Below are 15538 nucleotides of genomic sequence, written 5' to 3'. Positions count from 1 at the left end.
ACTCTGTCCGGTCTATTGCTATTGCCATCCATTGTTTGTGGTATCCAATATGCATCCAGCTCGTTGCGCCATCTCATTCGAGGCCGAAGTTTAGTATTTATTTACTAGCCTGAAATGTCCCACTGCTGGGCAAAGGCCTCCCCACTCTTCTTCCACTTGTCTCTCTCAGGAGCCGCGAGGGACGAGTTCGGTAAGAACGAATCCAGGTCATCCCGCCATCTCCGTCTGGGTCTGCCTCGCTGACGTCGGTTCTGTGTCAAGGACCATTCCGTGGTAATGTTTGCCCATCGGTTGTTTGGCATACGACAATCAACCGATTTGTGGAAGTTTAGTATTAAGTATCAAAAATGAACAATCATATTAAATGGCTAGCTGTTGGCCACGACTTCGTCCGCGTGGTAGAAGATATAAGTTAGGAATTTTTGAACGGTAGCAGTCGATGATGAGTATTGTTCCCCGTTTTTTCTACATTTTCCATTGTATATTCGCTCCTATTAGTCGCAGCGTGATGGTATATAGCCTATAACCTTCCTCGATGAATGGTCTATTCAACACAAAAATGGACCAGTAGATCCTGAGATTAGCGCGTTCAAACAAACAAACAAACTCTTCAGCTTTATATATTATTTTATATATTATTATTGTTCATTTTCTGAATCAGTCTCACGATAGTTACTAAACTATAAAAAAACATTTTTCTTGTTCCAGTGCTGGTGTGTGGTTTTTGTTTCGCGCCTTGCGAACCGGGTTCAGTTTTTGGGAGGAGGTATTCAGGGAGACCAATAACTTTTTCGAAAAAGTCATTACATTCCCTCGCCCCCCAAATAGGTAAAGGGCGACGATACGTCAACTTCAAACACATGCTTACACTTTTAAATTAATAAAAACGTTAAAGTAAAAGCCTTTTTTTGTACCCGCTGAACCCTGCTCCTTTCTCTACGCGGTGAAAAGATCGAATCTCTATGGCAGATTTTATAGGAAAAGGTCTAGTTATTTTTGCTTAAAGAAGCAACAAACATACGTACATTGGATTTTACGCATGTTATTGTGACATCCGGGGTTGCGGATGCGGATTCCAAGAGTCCTTCAGTTTTTTTATGATCAAAAGCATAGGTGTTTGTTTTTTGCATATTGCATTAAATATGCATCGATTATTGCGTATAGAGATATCTAAATCTACTTATTAAAACATATACATGTACTAGCTGTTGCCCGCGACTTCGACCGCGTGGTTAGAAGAAATTGCGACTATAACTTGAGATTTAAACTATACTATCTCTCAAGTTGGATCGAACTGCACATGGTGTGCGAATTTTATTATAATCGGTTAAGTGGTTTAGGAGTCCATTGAGGACAAACATTGTGACACGAGATTTATATACATTAAGATTATAAATAAATAACACCTAAACACCAAAAACAAAAATTATCATGCTCACCAAACAAACAAAACCGGGCGGGAATCGAACCCACTTCCCTGGCCAACAGGCCAGTCAAAGTACCTAGAAACCCGCAACGGTTAATCAAAGCACCTACAATAAAATAAAGTAACTATAAAAATAATTGCTACAATTAATCCAATCAATATTTTATAGGTTATAAAACCAATTTATTTTTTACAGTTGTTCGATCGATGTTAGACAGTGACAGTCAAAAGCTAAAATTTAATAAATGGATCACAAAAATATAATACTAAGGTTATGTTCTGTAAGTATTTTAATGGGGTATTTGACCAAAAAAATCTGTTTAAGTAGTCCGTCAGAAAGATTTCCAAAAAATAATCAATTCTTACTGCCCGCACGGATGGCTGAGATGTGCGTCGCGTGACAGTCATACACAGGATCTATTTGTGTGATCTACGAATACTTGTTCTGATCCTTGGACCGAAAGTCAGTTTTTTTATAAAAAGAAACATTGCTTACACAGCGTTATTATATTTATTATTTTATTTATTTAATTATCACACTAATCTACCATTACAGGTTACTTATCCTAATGCGGTAGCTAGGACTAAACAAAGGTCTAAGTATTTATGTGAACTAGGGTTTCAAAGATTGAATTATTATGCACATAGTTGCAGTTATTGTTGAACGAACTGCCATTTTATTTACAGAAAATTCTGAATCAAAATAAAAATGGTTAATAGAACTACTTTTGAAGCGACTTCAAAAAAAGGAGGTTCTCAGTTCGATTGTTTGTATGTATGTTTGTCCGCGATTATCTCGCGTTTGGCTGAAGCAATTTAGATGCGACTTTCAGGAATGTATTTGTTACATTCAGGAGGTTTTAGTGCTTTAACCTACAAAAAAGGAGGTTCTGAGTTTGACCTGTAAGTAGGTATGTATGTATGTATGAAGATTTTTAGTTATTATTAGACAAAGAGTTATTAATTATTTTTTTCAATTTATCCTACCATATCGAGCAACGGTTTTTTGTATAGTCATTTTGATGCATGACCAAATTATGTTTATATTGTTTGTGCCCCCCATCTTTAAAACGGCTCAAACGATTTAAATCAAACATATCTAAGAATGCTTGTACTTAATCTACATTCAAAACAAACTAGACTTAAGTAAAACCGTTTCTTTTTCTTACCTCCTGTCGCAGGTCTGCTGGCAGAAATTTCTTAAGAAATAAGCAGTACCTTATGTATTTTAATTTTTATATTTCTCTTTGTATGTTGTGTGTACATAAATAAATAAATAAGTAGAATCTCCCAATCCGTTCGGGAGCATGATGCCACAGACAGACAGGAAGACACATCAAACTTATAATATCGCTCTTTTTGCGTCGGGGATTAAGAAGCCTTATGACGTACTATGTAATAGTGCTATAGGTCGACTACAGAAAGAAGTATGTATATTTATGTATGTAAGTATGTATGTTAATACTAGCTGTTGCTCCCGACTTCGTCCGCGAGGTTAGAAGATATAAGTTAGGAATTTTTGAACGGAAGCCCTCGAAGATGAATATTTTTCTCAGTTTTTGCCACATTTTCTATTGTATATTCGCTCCTATTAGTTGCACCGTGATGTTATATAGCCTAAAACCTTCCTCGATGAATGGTCTATTGAACACAAAAATATTTTTTCAATTTGAACCAGTAGTTCCTGAGATAGCGCGTTCAAATAAACAAACAAACTCTTCAGCTTTATATATTAGTATATATAGATTATATATGTGTTGTGTTATGTTTATAGATATTCCTATTGCTGCACTTCACGTCAGCAAGCAACGATGTATCTTCTTTTCAATTGGTATGTTAATTATAATTATTCTTAACTAGCTGTTGCCCGCGACTTCCTCCACGTGGTTAGAATTTTTCCCGTTTTTTCCACAATGGAAAACATTGTATCTTCGCTCCTATTAGTCTCAGCGTGATGTTATATAGCCTTCCGTGATAAATGGTCTATTCAACACAAAAAGAATTTTTCAAATCGAACTAGTAGTTACTGAGATTAGCCCGTTCATACAAACAAACAAACTCTTCAGCTTTATATATTAGTATAGATAAGCATGCATCATTTTCGGTCACGGGATAACTTGATGGGAAGTGATCCGGTCCTTTTTAAAGGCGTGCACGAGTTCCAACTTGTAGACTATAGAAGCCTTGTTGTTAACTTTAATCTATAATGTGATGGGGTATCTACCAGGGGCTATCCACCCCTGCTCTATTAAAGAACAAACATGAGGGCCCAAGATAGCTACAAAAACGCCCACCCCATTATACCGCCACGATAGGCAGCGAGAGGCAACATCAGTGAGATAGGCTAAGGGTGTAGAGAGGTGCAACACCGATTTCACCATCGCGGGTCAGAGACCTGGAGCGGGTTTCCTCGCTATTACGCCATTAGACATTTCCACCCCCGAGCATATAGCTGGGAAAGAGCTGGGAGTCCCCATAAAGAGTGACCCCCCTGGGGTATTCAGGTTCCGTTCCGTGTCGTTACTCACAAACATTATATTATTAATATTGTATTTTCTTTTTAATTTACTTTTATTTTTTACCTTTTCAGCTCGCTCGCCTTTCCTTTCCTACTGTGGAAACGGTAAGTTATGTATATCAAAGTATATTTATAGTTCTTGCTCGCGGTATCTCCTGGATATCATTATAGCTGTAAAAAACTTTACTTTTCTTTAACGAAGTTAGACATAAGAGCTAAGTATTAACACAATAATAAAATAATAATAATAAAAAAATGACTATTTTCTCATCATCACACTTTTACAATACTTATTTTTTTTGTACTAATATAGAGACTGGTGTCTGTGATAGGTAAGACCTGTGTTATAGATCACCAGACAATGTGTCATTTATCAACAAATGTCTTCAAAATCGGTTCAGCCGTTTGTGTGTTACGTGAAATACTGCATTAATTTTCTGAACTTTAAAGGATGCATTTACTTTTCAGTGCATTTGAATACTGTTCAAAAATGTAACTTGACGTACACTAATACGATCTGTTTGTGCCACAGAAACCCTATAATATGCCGAGTTCTAAAGAAATAGACCCTCGTCACAGCTACGCCGACGAGAAATTCGAGAAATTACAAGATTATTACAACTATATGAATGGGAGAATGAAGGAACCACACAATCCGGTAACTATTTGCTTTTACCATTTTAAAGGTAACGTAAAACATACTCAGCTGAATACGAGAGCAGATAGAGTAAGAAATGAGTAAGGGGAAGTTTGAAAGTGGCATCGGTTACAGAAAAACTACGTGGTAACCGGCTATCATGGTATGGGCATGTTATGCGGAGGAATGAGAATCATGTGGTAAGGAAGGTGTTGAGAATGGATGTGGATGGATTTAAGGGAAGAGGACGACCAAGGAAAGGATAGATGGATTGTGTGAAAGACAATATGGCTGCAAAGAGTGTTTCTTGTGAGATGTCGTCAGATAGAAAGGTATGGAAGAAGAAGACATGTAAAGTAGATCCCAAATAATTATAGGGACAAGGGCAGAGGGATGATGATGACTTAGCTGAATCTGGTTGGATTGGACCGACCCCAAAATAGTTGGGAAAAGTCAAAGTCAAAGTCAAAGTATCTTTATTGTGTTGATTGAGTAGGTTACAGGTGTTAAATAATAATAATCCAGTACTACAATCAGCCTATTTAGGCATACAATAATTAAATCATAGTCGGGCAGGAATATAATTACAAACTTATGCTACATATATTAAAAGGTGTACATGTTTACATTTACATAAATATATTTGTTTTATTATCTACTTTATTTTCTAAAAAATCCGTAATCGTGTAAAAACATTTTTGTGACAACCATTGTTTTAATTTTAATTTAAACAGTCTAAATGGAAGTTCTCTTATAGTTTGGGGTATTTTATTATAAATTTTAATACACATAAACATGCAGTTTTTATGATATAGGGTGGTTCTACAACCTGGTACAAAAATCTTGGTGGGATCTCTTTTGCTGAACACATTTTTTTCCGAGGCTTTTACAAATAGCTGTGGGTGTTTTCTTACAAATATTCCAATTTCCAGTATATAAAGTGAGAAAATTGTCAGTATTTTAGTTTTTTTAAATAGTGGTTTGCAGGAATCTAAGGGATCGGTATTACATATTTCTCTTAAACAACGTTTTTGTGCCAGAAATACGTTGTTGATTAAGGTTGAGTTGCCCTCAAGGCTAGGACGATGACGATGATGGTTACTATTATCAAAAGAAACAAAAACTTTTAAACGAAGTGACCTGTGGCAACCGTAAGGTCAAACTTGCACATGGCGGGAAGAGCACTCTGTCAATCAGATAGCAGGCCATGATGAGAAAATCTTCTTTTACAGACTGAACGTCGGGAAATAATGGAAATTGGATCTAAGAAGCTGTATTCCTTTATCGATTCGCACATAAGGGATCTGAAGAGGCTTTTATTTGCGACTGACATGGCTCTCATGTCAATGGTTTTATTGAAACTGAATAAGAAAATGGATACGTCGGAGGCAAAGATTAAATCGACTCAAGCGAAAATTCCCTTTGGACTGTATACTAGCCCAGGTAATGGGGATGCCCGGATGGTGTTAATTTTTTTTAGTCTTCATTTTCAATGCATAATAATGAAGACCTACTTATTTTGCGAAATGACAAATTGATTAAATTACAGCGTATGGAACTAATACGTGACGTTATAGTGTGTAAATTTTACGAAATCGTAACGTCGCAAGCTCTCCTAAATATTTCCTAAATATTTGTTGTTCACGAAAGGGAAAAATATGTGTCTATTCTATTATTATCTACATTTTAGCCCAGGCACCATAACTATTTCATTTAATTCAAATTTAGGCGGAACCCATTTGGATACTAACCCAAACACAGTGAGGTTGTGTATTAAAAGAGAGCCTGTCATTTGTGTGTCACTACAACGCAAACATTCTCCTTATCCGTAAAGTTCCTAATAGTCTGGGTGTCTGACTTGACTGTTTCTGAAAACCCCCGTTACAGAAGAATTAAATTCCTTAGTGCGAGGGTCGTTTTTTTTTAATATCTATCCACGACCAAATTTATTGTATTTTTTGCAGAATTTAAGTGCCTGGATACTTCTTACTACATAGTGTCAGCTCACAACCAGGAAGATGCTCAAATGATTTTATCTAGCGAGAGGAAACCACATTGTTATACTTTTAGAGGTAAATATATCAAAATGCAGGCTTCAAAGATATTTAAAGATATTTTTTTTTTAATTTAATCATTAACAATTTACATTAACGTATTTGACATTTAATGAGAGGTAGGTTTCAAAGGTATCAAGGCGAAATTTCTTTTGGGACTCGCTTATCCTTCTTATTCTTCTTATCTCGCTTATTCTTCTTAAAGCTGTTTTTTTCTTTACATCTAAACTGATCTTCACAGCAAACTCATGTCTTTGTATGTTGGGAGGGCCTTGCGGTTTCATAGTAATAATAATATAATATTCCACCACCACCGGTTCGTTGGTCTAGTAATGGTTACTGGCCCTATCTGAGTTCGTGGGTTCGATTCCCACTCAGGGCAAAATGTTTCTGCGTTGAGTGCCATTCGTTCTGTACCTGGGTGTAGTTTATCTATAATCTGTATGTACTTAGAAATATAATAAGTCTGTTTGTCAGTTGTCTAGTACTCATAATACAAGCTTTGCTTAGTTTGAGATTAGATGGTGTTGTGTTAAAGTACGAAAAAAATCTATAGGCACATTTTCTTTTACCGTTATAGCTAGAAAAATAAAAAGAAAGTAAAAATCAATTTGTTTGTGCACTCATCAATTTCATGGGTGGTCCATTCTTTTTCTTCCCAAACCAGCACTTCCGTCTCATTCTATTTGCTTTTCAACAACACTTTTAATCTGTGCAGGTGCGTTTGCCTTCATCGGGTTCTACCATCGACATTCGGAGACAACTTACGTGGGGCCACATGCTGAACAGTTTCAAGCCAAGGATCCCAGTCAAGGGCTGTACTGTCACTCAGATGATAATTGGAGTGATGCGCAGTGTATCTACAAGTAAGGATGTTGAACAATCAATGAAATCAGCGTGGACTTTAAATTACAGCGGGCTGTGGTGACTGTTTACGCAAAAATGGCGGGATAGAATATTAAACTGCATACCTAAAAGCGCTATGAACATATCTCGTCATCGACCTAGCCTTTTCCTAACTATGTTGGTGTCGGCTTCTAGTCTAGCCAGATTCAACTAAGTACCAGTGTTTTACAAGGAGCGACTGCCTATCTGACCTCCTCAACCCAGATACCTAAGCAACGCGATGACCCTTGATTAGACTAGGCATTTAGAATATTTTTTAGTATGGATTATCAATAGTGGCGGGGCAAGATCTAAGTTTGATATCATGGGCAAGAAAAAAATCGCTAGTCCCTGTTCTATGGCCATCTGAAGACTGAAGCTTTTCAAATTTTTGAGGCGCGAGGCGCCTTGTACCGCGAGGCCGTAGGCGGTGGCCCACGTCGCACACACCTCACATTCCTCTGATTGTCAACACTGTTTTTCTTCAGGATAAACCCTCGCGAAGAGTTTCCAGAATCCGTGGAGTATGAGCCCAAGATCTCGTATTTCTGCGGACCATACCGGTACTTCATACCAGCTACTACTGACGTCAGATGCATCTTCTCAATATTCTCCATGAATTTCGTATTTCGATTCGGATATGATGGTGTTACTTACAAAAGCTCGGATCTATCTTTCGTAAGTATATTTTCTTGCGGTTCTCTGCTTAAAGGATGAAATTTAACAAGTTTAACTTATGTTGTTGTGTCCCTATTAGGTATAAAAATGAATGATTTATTCATTTTGTTATTGGCTGAGGGCGCAGCATAGTTGTATAAAAAGTTTAAAAAACATTATTTTATAGTAAACTACTTAATATTTACGTTTTTAAAACTATATGAAAAAAAACATAATTTACAAAGCTCACTATATTTCTATAGTAACTATCGTGAGAATGATTCATTATTAAATGATGTAACGGTTTACTCACGCGTATTTATCGAGGCAGCTCGGCTAGTTTCGGACCTAACCGGAGTCCTTAATCATGAGCAGACGCGGCTGGAAGTAAACCGTTGCATCATTTAATAATATTATTTCTCCTTTTGTTGTAGATGTATCAGAATGGCCAAGTATTTTACACTGACGAACCTTGGGCTGGCATGTCATGTTGGAACTGGGCCTGTAAGTGGCGCCACAACCAGAACCAGCGATCCAACGAGTTCTTTATCAACTAGCGCCTTTATCTTTATCATCTGTATCCAGTGGCCAGATATGGAACTAAAATGTTTGGAAATATAATACTTACGTGTTTTTTTTGTAGTTTTATTACTTCAATGTGTGAGATAGATCTTTACTATGATAGGATGTTTTTTTTTTAAAGCGAAAGTGAAACCTTTTTTTAAAAAACTGCGTCTCTTACGAAGGAATTTAATCCTTGTGTTTGGGTACATAAAGATTCAAGTCAAAATACAGATTCAGACCAATTATTCGTGGATCACACAAACGCTTGTCCTACGCGGGGATCGAACCCGCGACACATCACATCTCTCACAGCTTTGGCATGGTGACCTATAAATGTCTATTTCTCGTCACTTAATCGATGATACAAAGGATCAAAAAATAAAAAGACAAATAAATTTTCAAATATTATTTACTAACAATGTAACAGATTTAAATTCATAACTGTAACAGCCTATACATATACCTATATACATAAAAATAATGCATTTTCGTTGCATTGCACCAAACGTTAAAAATTTTACAAAAATTATATTTTATAAAAAAAAAAACAAGGTCTCTCAGTTCAGGCAAACAGGGTTGTCTTGTTCTCCGCTCCTTCAGTTAAAACAGTTCTCTTTCAGTTAAATTTTCACCCTAAGAACAGATTTTATAGTTAAACAAACTGTTTACTTAGTTAGTACGGCAGTTAGTCACAGGTTAAACTAAAATTGAAATCTTAATTTGTTAACATTTGGCAGTTAAATGTATGTTTTTTTTTTATGAGTGGAAAGAAACAATGGGCAATATTCAGGGCCCCGATTCTGCTATTTACAATGGCCGATGAATTAATAAATAAATAATAATAATAAATTTATTTATTTTGAGGCAACATGGCCCATAGATATATACCTTAGAGACTAACATATAAATAAAGTATGCAGTACTGGTTAGTAAATAAAAATCTTAAAACTATATTAGTAACACTTTAATGGAAATTGGATTAAATTGGTAATATTCGTATTATTCTAAGCATACGAATATTACCAATTTAATCCAGTTTCCATTAAAGCATTTTTTCCGACACAATAATTGGAAATTCAGTACGGTGCGGAACGCTTATGGCCAATACAATGAATTTCCAATTATTGTATTGGCAAAATGCTTAAGAGAATAGAAATAGTTTCAAAATTAATCCAATTGGCGTTCCTTCATCGGCCAATTTAAATAGCAGAATCGGGGCCATGAAGTCAAAACTAGGGGGTCAATTCTCAAAACCATTATAAAAAACCATGTTTTACTAGTTAAATAACATTGACATTTTGATTTATATATCACACAGTAAATAATTATTATTTGTACGTGTTTCACACACAGCAGGCAGGAGACTTATGGAGGCAATGTAAACTACGTCTTATTTCCTAGTCGATAAGGTTCTATTGACATTGGTTTTTCTACAGGGTACTTTGGTAAGGTAAACGCTCATTTGAGACACAACAAAAAGTGAGGTATTTGATTAAATCTACTACAAAAAATATGTTTAGTCTATCAGACAGGTTTCCTAGAAACTAAAAAAACAAAATTATCAGTTTTGAAATAATAAAACCTCAGATAGTATTTGAACCTGGGACTCCTGGCTAAACACCGCTTTACCAACTAAACTAAGATGTCAATTCACAAGCGACTGGTCCGTTTAGCTAAAAGATGCAAGTTCGAATCCTGTCTGAAGTAAAAAAAAATACCAATATTTATATCTAAAGTGAATAGTATACACTTTTCCGCGGTTTTTATGTATTAAATGATAGGTTTCGTCACACACAGACACAATTGTTTTGTCTCCAATGAGCACTGTTTCTTACAGGGGTACTATAGAATTAGCTTACGTTTTCATCCCACTTCGGAGGCTTTGGTCTCTTAAAAAGTCAATGTTGTATACTGCGTCATGATAATGGGCAAGACGACAGTAAGACGGAATCATTAAAATATTGTGTATGTATTGTGGAAAAAAATCTCCATTTTAAGATTTAAGACGAGATTATTATTTTATTTTAGAAAATAAAATTATAAAATACTGTCATCCGCCATGCTTTTTAAAACGCCAATCAAAGTGTGTTACGTCAGCCCTCAGTAACTACTGTCACCGAATTTATTTTGAACAGTTTGCTGAGGTTTGACGTCACAGCAATGTCAACGTCGGTGACTGCGTTTTAGCGCGAATAAATGAACGTTTCATTAAATTTTTTTTCATTAATTATTTTATAAATTACAGATATATTATATTTTTTAGTAATAGTAGATACTTAGGAGTATATTAAAACCCGTTTAAAAAAAATGTCGTCTTGCCCATTACTCAATACTTAATCATTTATTGCATTGCATATGTTACAGAGATGGTAGAAAAATAACAAATCATAGATCAATATTGGGAAAAATTTGGGAGAGGAAGAGGCCTGAATAGCAATTTAGTCAAATTAATATTGTTATAAATTATTCTGTATTTTATTGTATGTATATTCCTATAAATTTACGTCCACAACGTGTCAAAAAGACCAAAGTATAATTTTTGCCCGCTGCAAGGCAAAAATGATCCCACAGCAATATAAAATCGGGACGAAAACTATCCTATGTGTTTGTTAATCCTAGTTATAAACTATCTGCGTACCAAGTTTCGTTTAAATCCGTTTAGTGGTTTTTGCGTGAAAGAGGAACAAACATCCATCCATACAAACTTTCGTATTTATAATATTAGTCGGATTATCTTGTGGCCTTAGAGAAAATTCATTGGAAAAATAAAATGTAATTAATTTCGTGACGCGGATTCATAATTATTTATTAAATAACGGTTTATTCACGAGTATTTATCGGGATTGCCCGACTAGTTTCAGACCCAAATTGAGTCGTTAATCATGAGCTGACGCGGCGGCTTGAGTCGATTGAAACTTGTCGGGCTATGCCGATATATATAGTTACCTGCACGGATCTCGAGCGCTGACCTTCACCTGCGCAGAAGTGATTTTTTGTGTCCCTTTTGAGGTATGAAGTGAGGCGCGGGGCGGACTCAAGTGCAGTGATTGTCCCGCAGCGCATCGCGTCATAGCCGACATGAGGGACGAGTTGAAATTCGTTCTTTGCTGCAGTTGCAAGCACCTCAACACGACGAGTACGCACAATTAATTGGCGTTTTATTTTACGATACGCAAAGCGATCCCCACTCTTCCGCCGAGCGCTCAAGATCCGTGCCGGTAACTATATGCGTGAGTAAACCGTTATTTAATAAACAATCATAGAAAAAATGTTCCAAAAAAACAATCAGAAAAAAAAGTTGGGTAGCAAGAACAAACCTTTTATCAAAAAAATATTTAATAGCCAACAATTTATATCCATATATTCATAATAAATGTATTTTTTTGTCTAAATATTAAACTACATCAGTGCGTTTTCTATTTACATCTGTAAATAAATGTATAATGTATTAAATACAGATTTTATATTAAAATATCGCTTCTTTTCAAATACAAAAAAAAACTATATCTAAGCGGTAGTCTATTTCAAAAACTTGGACTTTACAATACAAATATTGATAAGCTGTCATTAATTTTGTATGGTAAGGATTTTCTTCCTTGGAGAATGCAGATTTTTATGATTCTTAGGCTCCAGACAGACGGACTGCATTTCGGATACAGTTGACACGACTGCAATAGAACTGCACGCCGACTGCAATTGGACCGTATGGTTGGTTTGCAGTTCTGTTGCAGTCGTGTCAACTGCATCCGAACTGCAAATTTGCAGTTGGATTGCAGTTGAAATGCGGTCCATCTGTTTAGACCCTTACTGCAAGTTTCACTGTTTTAGTATTCAAAAAATTGATTCAATTTAGGTTTCATACCCAAACAAAACGGTCTCCGCTATGTCGTGAGTCCCATTAGCATTTGACCGGTTTTTAGATGTATTTTCTTTAAGCAAAATACTTACCATATGAAATTAACAAATTAGATCAAAAATTTTATGAAAAATTCAAGTTTTCAGGAATACACTATCGCTATAGGAGAAAGATTTTCATATTAGAGCAAAAAAGTGATATTTAATACACGGCCGTATATTTAAACATGTTTTAAAAAACGTAAATACATAAATAAATACAGGAATTTCATTATTACATAGTTAAAATATTTGTGTTGTCAAAAACATTTTCTATAATACATAAATTTATACTACACATAACTAAAGCATAGACAATAATATTTAACTAAAACCTATACGGAAGACATTTGATTGAAAAATTAAAACTATATTGCACTATTAGTCTATGGTACTACTTTTTTCTAAATTTAAAAAATAGCTGTAGAAATGGCGTTTTATCAATATTTTTAGGTTAATTGGCGGTATAGACTAAGTTGTTAGTTATTTCTATAATTAAATTTACATATATTATACATGACGCATTTTTTTTCCGGATTTCAGTTGAAATGCAGTCCGTCTGTCTAGAGCCTAAGAGTTAGTTCACGATCAATATTACACCTGTTGGTCTAGTGGTTAGTGACATATGTTTGTGTGACGAGCACAATCATATATTCTGTTTCTGGGTGTAATTTATTTGTATTATGTATGTATTTAGAAATATATAAGTATGCTTATCAGTTTTCTAGTACTCATAATACAAGCTTTGCTTACTTTGAGACTAGATGGCGTTGTGTGATAGTTGTGGAATATTATTATTATTATTTGTAAGTAAAAACTAGATTTCTTTGGTAGTCTTGTGTAAGGACAGGGCAGTTTAATTCTCATAATAAACTTACAATTTAACAAGAAAAAAGAACATTTTCCCACGTCCCACTTTCTTGTTTGTCGGTTAGATTTTTGTAACTCAATTTTGAGGCACTTCCCGATAAGCTAGCAGGCTGAAATTTTCAGCGTAGCTTCAAAACCGATGACAATGCAATTAACAACTATAAAAAATGCAGGACCGGTTTTATTAAATTTAAAAACGTGGGTTTTTAGATTTTTAAATCTATTTTTTTTTGAGATTAAAAATCTAAAATATTCTTATATAAAATGGTCTTTAACTCTTGAAATATAAAAGTACTAATTAAAGTTTTTTCTAATACTTTGCTTATACTACATTTTCTTTGATTAGATTATTAGTTTTCGCCCCGAGCACGAAAAATCACATTAAATGTACCTTTGTAATTAATCATTAATAAACAACAAAAGAGGTGTGTTATAATTTGGACGTGTCTGTCTGTGACATCATAGCCCCCGAAGGGATCGATCGATTTTAATTTAATTTGTTTGGATTAAAAGTTTTTTATATCCCGGGGTTATTTTTTAATTTTATCTTATTGTTTACATTTTGAAGTAAGATAGCATTAGCGCGAGCGAGAGAGTACGGCGTATAGCAGTGTCTCGCTTGCACACTTACTATTTCATTTAAAAAGAAGTGGTAAGCTACATACGTTGTCAAATACCTTCTCTATAAGAGAGGCCTTCGCCCAACAGTGGGTGTGGGCAATTTTACTATATACAACTATATTATAATTAGTAGTAGTAGTAAGTATTAATATTCCTATATGCTACATATCGCGGCTTCGCTCGCATCTTTTCTTAAACTTTCGATTTCAATATTTAAATTATTATTTTCATAAATTAATTATGAATATTTTTCGTTCTAGAATCGACAGTTGCTAAAACGTGTAGACAATTACAATATAAATGTATTGTCAGTCAATCGGCGAAGTTACGTTTGGTAAAGAATCTAAACACATTTTCAGACGTCCATAACATTTTTATTTGAATAAACTATTATAAAGTTCGAATTTTGACAAAAATGAAGGAATGAACTTGTTCACAACATGGCGGACCAAATGTTGACAACTGCCGTACTGACTGCTTTCTTGTACCACGAAATATAACGACAGCTGTCATCGACCAACTCACGCCATAACTGCGCGTACGAGTGATAAGGACAGGGATAATGATCCGCTTGTTTCCGTTTTTTATGACGCCTCGATGGCCTTACTATATTTATGAATATCGTGGTTGCGGTTGTACGCATAGATTTGTGTGCACTAGGATGCGAGTTCAATTTCCAATAAAAATCCCTCTAATTTTCTCTTCGCGGTAATTTTCAAACGCGTTACCGCTTTCATCATCATCATCATCCCCAGCCTTTATCCTCCCACTGCTGGGCATAGGCCTCCCCTTTATCGTGCCAATTTCTAAGGTCCTGTGCTAGCCTCATCCAGGCCCGAGACCTTTATTATGTTACCGCATTACCCCTGGATAAAGGGTAAAAATTTCGGTGGTTTTGTTAAGAGTCTGGCAGACTTCTTCGCTCTCCCCAGGGCGAAGGAAGTCCATGAGGATTTATCGGGATCGCCCGACTAGTTTCGGACACAACCGGAGTCGTTTATGAAACGGGGCGGCGTGTGTGAAACTAGTCGGCCGATCCCGATATAACGTGAGTAAAACTTTGCATCGTTTAATATTTTATTAACCGTTTTAGCTTAAATTCTAGTGTTGTTTAGGGCCCAAACAATGGCGGGTTTAAAGTTGGCGGAGTTCTTACCATAAAAAAATATTTACAAATAAACTATTTTATGTTAAACTTAATAATAGTTTTAAATTTAAAACCTTAGCCCGCTACCGTGTATTGAACTGAAAAGTCAAAGTCACGTCACTTACTTGTCAAAATGACATTTTGTACATTTGAAATTTTTTATTCCTAAATTGTTTTTTTTCCCGTAAATTATCATAAAACGTGTTTTTTTGTTATAAACGCATGGGGAAGCTTTATAACAAAATATCTGGGGTTGTCAGCCTTG

General features: G+C 35.3%; 2 protein-coding genes across 2 annotated transcripts in view; one reads left to right on the top strand and one right to left on the bottom strand.

The window, feature by feature from the left end:
* Positions 1-1619: 1619 nt before the first annotated feature.
* On the top strand, positions 1620-8812 carry LOC113505524. Its single transcript, XM_026888274.1, has 9 exons — positions 1620-1707; positions 3201-3257; positions 4017-4049; positions 4477-4602; positions 5814-6024; positions 6546-6653; positions 7354-7501; positions 8009-8198; positions 8612-8812. Exons 1-9 carry the CDS (start codon positions 1672-1674, stop codon positions 8732-8734), a joined length of 1032 nt encoding a protein of 343 aa, XP_026744075.1. The 5' UTR covers positions 1620-1671; the 3' UTR covers positions 8735-8812.
* Positions 8813-9132: 320 nt separating this feature from the next.
* Positions 9133-15538, bottom strand: part of LOC113505521 (stAR-related lipid transfer protein 7, mitochondrial-like) — a 35426-nt gene continuing 29020 nt past the window's right edge. The window contains exon 10 of the mRNA XM_026888271.1: positions 9133-9374. Coding sequence (XP_026744072.1) covers positions 9370-9374 — 5 coding nt within the window. The 3' untranslated portion in view covers positions 9133-9369. The remainder of the gene's footprint in view (positions 9375-15538) is intronic.

Source organism: Trichoplusia ni, chromosome 26, assembly GCF_003590095.1.
Source record: "Trichoplusia ni isolate ovarian cell line Hi5 chromosome 26, tn1, whole genome shotgun sequence".
Taxonomy (NCBI): domain Eukaryota; kingdom Metazoa; phylum Arthropoda; class Insecta; order Lepidoptera; family Noctuidae; genus Trichoplusia; species Trichoplusia ni.
The sequence above is the reverse complement of the archived record's forward strand: the minus strand, read 5'-3'. Positions and strand labels throughout refer to the sequence as shown.

Bases quoted from the DNA above. Each gene is read 5' to 3' on its own strand.
- LOC113505524 (XM_026888274.1), top strand. From the start codon at position 1,672: ATGGATCACAAAAATATAATACTAAGGTTATGTTCT. The intron at 3,258-4,016 runs GTATGTTAATTA...TTACCTTTTCAG, and splicing joins ATGTATCTTCTTTTCAATTG to CTCGCTCGCCTTTCCTTTCC. The intron at 4,603-5,813 runs GTAACTATTTGC...CTTCTTTTACAG, and splicing joins TGAAGGAACCACACAATCCG to ACTGAACGTCGGGAAATAAT.